This window comes from Taudactylus pleione, unplaced genomic scaffold (genome assembly GCF_031769625.1).
Source record: "Taudactylus pleione unplaced genomic scaffold, aTauple2 ptg000079l, whole genome shotgun sequence".
Lineage (NCBI taxonomy): Eukaryota > Metazoa > Chordata > Amphibia > Anura > Myobatrachidae > Taudactylus > Taudactylus pleione.
Window position 1 is genome coordinate 3745929 of NW_028284481.1, and position 10555 is coordinate 3756483.

At 45.8% G+C, this 10555-nt stretch overlaps 1 protein-coding gene across 1 annotated transcript; it reads right to left on the reverse strand.

The window, feature by feature from the left end:
• Positions 1-1124: 1124 nt before the first annotated feature.
• On the reverse strand, positions 1125-8290 carry LOC148532335 (hemoglobin heart muscle subunit alpha-type-like). The gene is made up of 3 exons (XM_088467973.1): positions 8146-8290; positions 2416-2620; positions 1125-1417 (listed from the first exon to the last, which is right to left on the reverse strand). The coding sequence occupies exons 1-3, from the start codon at positions 8238-8240 to the stop codon at positions 1307-1309; spliced, it is 411 nt and encodes a 136-aa protein (XP_088324099.1). The 5' UTR covers positions 8241-8290; the 3' UTR covers positions 1125-1306.
• Between the last annotated feature and the right edge of the window lie 2265 nt (positions 8291-10555).

Genomic DNA, 10555 nt, shown 5'->3' on the forward strand with positions numbered 1-10555 from the left:
TGTGCATGCGTGGCCCGAGGTCACGCATATGTAGCCGGGACGAAAGGGAGCAGGTAAGTAACGTAGCTACAGAAGTAGTGATGATACTAACCATACGGACACCACTTTTCGGAGCAGTTGGCCCCTCACTGGAGCAATGATGAATTGCTCCGGTATCACGTTTCCCCCGCTGTGAGTTGGATACTTAAGTATCCCTCACAGCAAAATCGGAGGCCATATGGTCTTCGATAAGTAGGCCCCTTAATCTTCATTGGCAAAGTGTTGCCAGCATCCTTTACCTAACTCCATACAAAATGTTCCAATACCCTTGTTCATGCAGCCTCAGCTTTTATAAGATGTGCGCCAACCCCCATGTTTTGGATGGTGGCAGAGGCTGGCTTGTAAGTATTGACCTCTTAGACTTGTACTTTATTACTCAATGTAAAAAAAAAAAAAAAACAATTTGCTTATAGCAACTTCAAGTATCTTATGTGAAGCCTAGAGAGGAGGCCCCCACCCCACATTAATTCCATGAAGAGTCATCCCTACATACTGTATGATGGAAAGCTGTAAGATCTGTCAGCATTACACCTGCAGCTGATCAGGGCACTTCGAAGAGACTGCAGTGTCCTTGAAAGTCTACAGGTTACTGGTACCATCTGAAGAGTGGATCATTGTAAAGCATGGCTGACAGTGGGGTCAGAACAATAATCGCATCAGCATATACAGTATGTCTATATGGGTGTATTGAGAGGGGCCCTGTGTGCATTCCCACTCCCCCTGGAGGCCAGCAGCAGACTGACCACAGCAGCAGTAGACCGTGGGCATTAGTCTGTGCCCAGAGTCTACCTGCGGTTTCCTCCCTGCGCATGTGCGAAATGCTAGGAAAATTGTTGCGGTTGCCATTTTCCTGTGCAGGGCTGAGGCACCCGATGTGGGACTTCGGAAAGGCAAGTACGGGTGCAGGGTGTGTGGTGTGAGCCAATCTGGACCCAGGGGCCCGTTATAAATAGGCTCCTGAGTCTACGCTATTCATACATTGTAAATCCAGAAGTAATCTGGCCGCTTAGCCCAAAACAAATTAGTTGCATCAGTGTGTTGTGGAGTTCTCATAGTCACATCTATACAAGGAGGAGGTCAGCAGCTTAGATATTTTTTTTATTTACCAGGACACATGTAACCATTTCAGTACAAAACATGATCTTCATAATGCTCAGCCTTGTGTCGGCTTCAAGCATCATGCAGGTGGTTAGACACCATGGTGACAGGAGCCATGTTATTGAAGACCTCACATTCTGGATACAGCAGACCATTCCTCCTCTTCCCTCTAGCTGGAGATCAGGTTAGCAGCAACTGCACTGAGGAACTTGTCACAGGCCACCCGGTCTGCATCAGGGAAGTGTTTGACAATGACCTCTAGGAGGCAGTCACACATCAGCTGGGGAGAAGAAGAGTATTAGCTCCATTTAGTATAAAGCCATCCATGAACATATTGTGCTGCACATACAGAAATATTGTGATTCTGTTCAAATAATTGGACTAAGGGGCCCATACCAATGATTGTCTTCATTGTGCATGAAGACACCTACTGTATCATTGTTATCCATACCTTAAGCCATGTGTACAGTATGTTGTGGTGAGGGGGGAAGGTGGCAGAATGATCCAGATAATGCAGCAATTCAGGATAGGACATAGCCCATCATGAAAGCACATAGATTAACCAATGTGTTAACCATAGCTGCTTACCTCCCCAGTGATCAGGGACATATGTGACAAAGCTTACTTATTCCTCTGACAAGTAAAAAGTCTGCTACCTTAAAGACAACAAATTACCTATATTAGTGGAAGACTAATGCCAATCTAACAGTCTCCATGCTCTGAAGGCAACAGGTCCCCTCTACTGAACCCCTACAATGAAGCCTGGACAAGCGGCTCTGAGTTTAATTGAAGACTTGATCACTATATTTAGCGACTTACCTGCTTGTAGGGCAAGTAACATTGCAAGTACCCACTCAGATGCAAAGTGATCTGTAGGAAGTAACCAGCATAAGACACTAAAGCTTTCATTGCCGATTCACATCTATAGTTTACCATATAATGTATCATACCAGACTGGTCACATGAGCTCACTGAGATACTCATCAGAACCACTGATGCCTCCTTATGGAGGTAAAGTGAATTCAGAGCATTAAGTATTGAGTTTCTAATCACTTAAAAGTACCAATATCCAGTTAGGAAAAGCCAGGGTTGCTGACAGCTTTACTGGGTCCAGGTACATATTGGGGGGGATAGAATTCCTGTTGCATATTAATGAGAACCCCAAGCTGCACTGTGCAGTAATAAGTATATGAATGTGTAGCAGACCTGGTAATCACATCTATCAGGCTTCCTATACAGGCAACTTTCCTTTGCATATTACACAGGTCACATGCTCACCTTGATTGTATGTACAGTCAGTTTCAGCTTGTTTGTGTGCATGTCTCGGAGGCTGGACAGGTTCCCTGCAAGGTCTCCCAGGTTCTTCAGGGCTTCTACACAGGCACCAATGATCTTCCCTCCTTGGGTGTGTAGATACTTGGAGCCAGGACTCAGGTCATTGTCACCGAAATGGGACTTGGTCTCAGGGTGGTTCTGGAAGAGTCTGAGAGAAGATCAGTAGTTACATTGTAGAGGTTACATAAAGCCAGAATGTAAATCCTTACAGCCCCTGATTTATGGGAAGAGACAGCCTAAGACTGAGGTGTGAGGTGCTGCACCTCCTATTCTTACATAGAGTAATGATGCTGTTCTCCAAATGAGAGCTGATCCATTACACATTATATATGACTGTCACACATGGTGCTGTACTAGTCATTCTATTCTGTGCAGTGTCCTCAGCAATATGTCACCTCTGATGGGGACTGTATGTATTATAAGATGGGCATATGCCATTATACAGGGATAAAGTCTGCAGATATATGCATGTGCCATCACAGCTAAACTGTACAAGAGGCCCAGATAAAATATTACAGTATATTAAAAAGTGAAACCACCATGTACTAAATCTATTAAAGACAGAATATACAGATTAGTCATGTATCGTTAGAAGTCATGCATCACATCCTGGAGAATCAGGGATGGGTTGTACAAATGGAACATTTCAGTAAACTTTGGGTTGAACGATTCTAGTTGGATAAAAAAAGGCTCATACACACTAGCGATCAATTGAATAATAATATCGTTAATAGTGCTCAATATTGTCCAGTGTGTATGCAAGATATTGTTAATGATTTCTTTCATCACCTGATGATATGGTCAGGTTGTGCATGTTCGGGGATGAGGGAGGATGCAGTCACTGAACGATATTAACAATATCGTTCATTGTGTATGCTCAATGTCGTTCCCAACATTGAGGCCGGCAGTTCAGTAAAAAACACTTCAATGATATCGCTCACGGAGCATATTAAGTGTGTATGCTGCTTAAGAATGTGTAATATGAAAGGCTGAAACCACACGAGACTTGAAAGTACACTAAGCAATAAACACCCCAAAAAGGGAGAGACTCCCTGATGCTGCCATCACCTGGAAGGGAGTACAATATATCTACATTCTCTATGGATAAGACAATGCAGCTGCCTGTTGAAGTCCCATTACAGACAGGATAGCACATCCATTGGAGTCTATTCTTTTAGTAGAAATCATCATGACTAAAACTCCAACTTATAGGTTAAACATCATAACGCTGCTACAAATTTGTCATTAAGTAAAAGGTGCAGCAGTAACTCATTATCAGTTATTGTATTGTCTGCACTAAACGTCTGATCATGAGAGAAGTTGTCAGTTACAGATTACAGCTAGGGAAGTGGGGCTGTAGTGTGGAAACCATGACAGCACTATTGGGGTCTCACCTGTCCATGGCCTCACACCCTAATTACGAAGAGTTAGCAGACATATTCTCAGAGTCCATGTAACTGACAGACCCATCCTGTTACCCTAGAACACCTTTATGCAAGCACATATGGGTTATTAGGGGGACCATGTGACCAACAACTGGGCTCATGCAGGATATCCCTCCAACCTGGCCTGTCTGAGAACTCCTAGGATTGGAGCATAAGACTAGTGATCAGATCAGGCATTTAAGAGCCATCTGAGTACCCACAGGTCATCTGTTAAAATTATACACAGGTTACAAAAAAAAAAAAATATATATATATATATATTTTGCTAGATCACCAATATAACCATAGAGAAACCCTTACATTGTGACCTGCTGGTGGTACTTACGAGTTGACTTTGGAAACCCTGGATACGATCTATAATCATACTTACAGCCAGAGGGGATCAACTACTCTTTTGGGGGAGGGGGTCAGACTATAGCCATCATTAGGCCCCACCCCCTTTACAGGATAACCCCGGATTCGCAGGTGTGTTTTGCGGAGGGAGCATGGCTAAAATTTACGTCATTTAGCCCTGCCACCTCCCTACAGACCCGCACATTTCTTGGGGGAATCTCCACATCCACCCATGTCACTCGGAAGTGGGAGATCTGTCTACTACTCCTGGGTGCAGGGGGTTACCCGAAAAATCTGGAGCCTCCTGGGAGACTAGGCAAGTATGTCTTAGCGGAAGTAGGAGATTCAGGAGAGATAGAGGCTACATCAAGATAATATACAAAGTGCACTGTTACCGATCACCATGGTTACAGTTTCCCCCTCCATGGAGCCCTTGAATACACCTAGAGGTAGATGTACTAATCTTGTAGAGGGATAAAGTAGAGAGATCAGCTCCCAACTGTCATTTTTCAACCACAGCCTGTAACATGGCAGCTAGTAACTGATTGGTTGGTACTTTCTCCAAGGCTTCCTAGTCTTGGCTGTACTGAATAGGTCATGGGAGAGACCAGCACATTCCATAGACATATTATAGTAGAGATGAGCGGTTCGGATTCTGTGGAATCCGAACCGCTCCGAACATTGGGGATCCGAGTCCACCCGAACCCTGTTCGGGTGTTCACCGCCTGACTCGGATCCCCGTTCGGGGCCGAACGGTGGCCGCCTGATGTCGGATTCTCACTAGAGAATCCGACATCAGGTCTCCTCGCGTGTAGGGCAGAGCGCAGTGATAGCGCTCTGCCCTACACAGACACAGACACACAGCCGCCAGCGGCAGCTGTGTGTTTGTTACAGCAGCCAATGAGAGTCACACAGACTCTCATTGGCTGCTGCACGGAGGGAGCCGGCTGGAGCTCACACATGAGCTCCGTCTTCCGGCTCCCTCCTCAGCGTGTGACAGAGCGGACGGCGCGGGAGCGGGGAATCAGGTAAGTGTTATTTTTTTTATTTTTTTACTTGTCAAAGGTCCGGGGGTGCTACTGGGGGGGGTCTGCACTACTGGGGGGGGTCTGCTACTGGGGGGGGCCATACTACAGAGGGGCCTGCTACTGGGGGGGGGGCATACTACTGGGGGGGGGCCGCACTACTGGGGGGGGGCCATACTACTGGGGGGGGGCCATACTACTGGGGGGGGGCCATACTACTGGGGGGGGGCCATACTACTGGGGGGGGGCCATACTACTGGGGGGGGGGCCATACTACTGGGGGGGGGCCATACTACTGGGGGGGGGCCATACTACTGGGGGGGGCCATACTACTGGGGGGGGGCCATACTACTGGGGGGGGGCCATACTACTGGGGGGGGGGCATACTACTGGGGGGGGGGCATACTACTGGGGGGGGGCCATACTACTGGGGGGGGGCCATACTACTGGGGGGGGGCCATACTACTGGGGGGGGGCCATACTACTGGGGGGGGCGCATACTACTGGGGGGGGGGCATACTACTGGGGGGGGGCATACTACTGGGGGGGGGCATACTACTGGGGGGGGCCTGCTAATGGGGGGCATTCTAATGGGGGCACTGCATAGTGGACCCTACTACTAAGGGGACTGCATAGGGGGCACCACTGCTGGGGGACATTGTGTAAGGGACACCGCTACTGTGGGCATTGTGTAAAAGGGTCACTACTGTGGGCATTGTGTAAAAGGGGCACTACTGTGTGTCGTAACATAAATAAGAGACACTACTTTATGGTGTAATGTGAATCAGGCCCTATGTGCGGTGTAATGCTAATAAGATTGTGCACTGTGACTCCTAGGGCCGTAGCCCACTTTGTAAACAAGTACTGTGACTCTGCTGGCCGTACCCCACTGGGTGTGTGCACTACTTTTCATTTCTGCCACTGCTGTGTGGCAATGTGTCATAGATGTGCTTTATACTGTGGTGTCGTTGTGCCGCTGCTTTGTCGCTTAGTAACCAGTCAGCTCACTGCAACCTTTGGCCAATAATGTTGAAAACAATATTATAAGCTGTGATATGGTCTAAATTGACTGGAAATTAATGTTATTGAGGTTAATAATACTCTAGGAAGAAAAAAAAGACCAATTTATGTGATTTTAGCTTTTTTTGTAAATTTTTGTAAAAAAATCCAAATCCAAATCCAAATCCAAAGCCAGTCACCGCAGTTTGGCAAATCCAAATCCAAATCCGGACGACGAATTAGAACCAAATCCAAATCCGGCAAAAATGGTCCGGCGCACATCCCTATATTATAGCCACATCACAGAGTATGTAGCCATTTACAACATGTGCAAGAGTTTAGCAAATCAGAAGTTATAGGGCATGTACATCATAGTCATCACTTACCCCATGCAGATATTTATATTTTAAATAGAATTTTAGAGACCAGGGGGTCTAACTACTAAGCTTTGTTAGGAGATAAGGTACCAGCCAACCAGCTGGTACCTTATCTGTTCAGTTAGGATCCGATTGGCTGGTCCCTTATCTGTTCACTTTATCGCCTAGCAAAGCTTAGTAAATAGACCCCAAATTCTTGTACCATTCCCAAAACTTCGTTCTTAGCTAAATTAACACTTCTGAGCCAGTCACATGTAACTAGTACAGGTAGAAGATGCCCAGATTACAGAGTGTAGGTTCCAGTTACTGCCCATAGAGAGATCCCACCACATAGACTGAGAGGCACCCAGAAGAGACAGGTTAGTGACACCATATGACTGCAGGAACTTGTGATGGGTTATACATACAGGGGACACTATGGCCCTTATTCTCTGGGTGACAGGTTTCCGGCTACACAGATTTGTAGGACCCATCTTGCTCCAGATGGAGAACATTTTATGTAATTGTGCACAGCTGTAAGACGACCAGAGTCTGATACTATTACTCTTAGGGGTCTATGTACTAAAGGTGGTGCTTTTCTTTGTAGGGATTTCCATCAACGATTCATCGATGGTTTATGGCAGATGTTGAATGCCTTTACCATTGTTAGGTGAGAACCTGATTGTTTCACATCAATGGTAAAGCATATCCTGATTTTCTTGGTGCAGGAACATTGAAAATAGCTCTTCCCCCCAACACCCATGAAGCCCCGGCCCAGGATTTGATTGCTCATGGGCCAGTAATTCAAAGGATAGGGATGACCATCGGTTGGTGAAATCAGTTCTCTTTTGCATAGTTAGTGACCATCAATGGCCACTTGCTAAATTGACATCAGTTGTAACTACACTGATAGGCATCCCCATTTCTCTGAGAAACAGCAGCTCCTGCTTCACCTATTACCACTGCAAATCAGGAGCAGGCTACCACAGCAGTTGCAAAAATATATAAATATAAAACTAGACCTGCCAAGGAGTGTGACCATTAAGTCACCCCCTTGGCGGTAACTGCCGAGACCCCCTTTCCCCTGACAGCCCTGTGTGACTCACTATCTACACCTCTTTAACAAACATGAAAACAATGAGAAGCAGATACCGGCAACTACAGGAGTCAAAACCAGCACTTTAGAAAACACCCGACAGTAAGTGACCTCTCCCCTTAGTAACACCTGGGACACTTAGCGCTGCTATAAGCATCTGTGGCAGCACTAAGTGATCCAGGTGCAACGTTATGTCATAGCCTGCACTTGGCACTCGCAGGCAGAGAAAATCCCTTTAGTACATAGAGAAGTGGTACGTACAGGAATTCATTGCCTTTAGTGTCTCCCCCCTTTTCTGCTGTTAGTTAAAAAGACCCCTTAGTCATTGAAATAATAATAAAAAGATAGTAGTACATGTTAGCTAAAAAGAGAGGAACAAAGATTAAAAACCAGGACATAGAACCCTACAGATGTCTCACCTGTCCATAGCCTCACACCCCAACTCCTCAGATTTAAGGGCAACCTTCTCAAACAGAGAGTCCATAGCAGCCTTCTCTCTGTCTGACAGAACCATCCTGTGACCTCTCTTCCTTAACTCAGTGCCCACAGAATACAGAGCTCAGCCTGCACCAATAACCAGGGCTCTAGGAGCACCTTTATATAGTCATACATGGATCATTAGGGGACCATGTGACTGACACACCTGTGCTCATGCAGGATCTCCCTAATACCTGGCCTGTCTGAGAATCCTAGGACTGGAGCCGGAGACTAGTGATTACATCAGGGGATCACAACTCCAGTCCTCAAGTGCCATCAACAGGTCATGTTTTCAGGATTTCTTTAATGATAAACAGGCAAGTTGATCTCTTATACTGGGTCATTAATTATCCCATCTGTTTGTGTCACTTATATTTAGCAGCATGTGAGACTGAGTAATATAATGACACCCAGCATGTGCCACATTTATCTTGGGCATGAAAACTGCGCTTCTCCTATTTGTCACAAATGCACCTATGAGATTCCGGTGCCTCATTGCCTATATGTAGTGACTGTAGTTTGGATTAGAGATGTGCAGGTCCGGATTTCTGAAATCCAATCACACCCAAATTTAGGGGTTCCGAGCAGTTCAGGGTTGAGGTTCGGATTCACTTCTATGACCAGGTTTGAACCTAGTCCCGGTTCGGATCTGTTTCCAGTTCGGAACTCGGATTTGAAAACCGAACGGGTTTTGGATCAGGACATTTTAGCTGTTTTTGTCGATTTTTATCTGTATCAAAAACCAAAACCCTTGAGGGTGTTTTTGCAAAATTGGATCAAATTATATATCTGACTAGTCCACAGCAATAGTCAGCCCCATTCATGGAAATATGGATACTCAGTGGCTGATTTCCTCCAGCTCGGCTGCAGTGATGTCACTATGGTCAGGTGCGGGTCATCCATTATGACATCACATGGACAGGTATAAGACACCAGAGCACAGGACCATCAGTGACATTTCCTCGCTTCCTGGCCTGCCTGCTGAAGTCTGGTCTGTGCTGTTTAAAACATTTTTCTAGAACAACATGAGTTACAATGGCTTCTGGAGGACCAGAGAAGGTTGGAGTGGACATGGTGATCTTTGTAAAGGTGCCCATCCACTAGAAGACATGAAAACGACTGCACGATTATGACATTGTAATCGTGCAGTCGTTTGTCAGTCTGTGATGAGAGAGAAGAGGAAGAGTGAGTCCGCACTAGTAGTGTATCTGGCATTGAAGCAAAAAAGAATTTATAGATTTAAATTATTATAAACCAACATATTGGTTTATCCTTGGGAAAATCTTGGATAGTCTGTGATGTGCCTACACTAAACGAGCAGTAGTTCAGAGTAGGCACAATCAATCATCTAACATGCTGAACTTGACGTTATCGTCAGATTGACCAACATGTTTGCCCGATAATAGATGTCTAAGCGACCAGCAGGAGCGCGCATCGCTGGTCGTTTTAGACCTTTTCTAAATGATTTGCGAACGATTAATTAACGATATTGTTCAATCGCTCAATTTAATCGTCTAGTGGATGGGCACCTTAAGTGAGATGTATGCGGCTGTAAAACCATTCAACGACATGTCATTCTGTGTGCTACATGGATCGTTGTTAGAGTTATCTGCACATTTGCTCAACTTTTTATCCTATAGGGGTGCACAGGAAAGTTAGCAAAGTTTGCATACTGTAACATTGCCAGACAGCACGGTGCGGTCTGGCATCACATCATACTGAACTGAATTCCCCTTTAACCTTATTAACAGAAAATAATTAAAATTATTATTGTTGCAGCTCATGTTATTGATCAACATTTAGATGAATCTTTTAAGATCACAATCCTGCAGCGACTGCATTCAGCTGCTGAGGACATAGGACCTCATTCAGAGTCAGTCGTTGCGGCCGCTCGGTCGTAAGGGAAAAGGGGCCGGATATGCAAATGAAGCACTCGCCAGTTGCGTCGTTAAGATGGGATCGTTAGCTGGATGAGCGAGGGGAGGATGCGGCCGTAAGACTAAAAACACGCCCCCTTCTCGTTCGCAATACTCATCATCTCCGGGCATATAAGGATTAATCGAGACCATCGGGAACCATCGGAGCTGGTCGTAGAGCTTAAGGTTGACCATACCCTCTCTTAAGCACTACGATCAAGTCAGTGTAAAAACCTCCCATGTCACATGTGCCATGACACTACTTTGTTAATTATGCACTCCCATAAAACGCCGTTTGCATAGTCAGGCATGCCTGCGTTCGGATCTCCACTCCACCGTTCACAAGCACCTTCCCCTGTTACCACCCACAAATGCCTCATCCTGTCACTCAAACTAACGACCTGGCCAAGTTGAAGGAGAGACAAATTTCCGATTG

Bases quoted from the DNA above. Each gene is read 5' to 3' on its own strand.
- LOC148532335 (XM_088467973.1), bottom strand. From the start codon at position 8,240: ATGGTTCTGTCAGACAGAGAGAAGGCTGCTATGGACTCTCTGTTTGAG. The intron at 2,621-8,145 runs GTGAGACATCTG...ATCTTCTCTCAG, and splicing joins GGGTGTGAGGCTATGGACAG to ACTCTTCCAGAACCACCCTG. The intron at 1,418-2,415 runs GTGAGCATGTGA...TCTTCTCCCCAG, and splicing joins TGACTGTACATACAATCAAG to CTGATGTGTGACTGCCTCCT.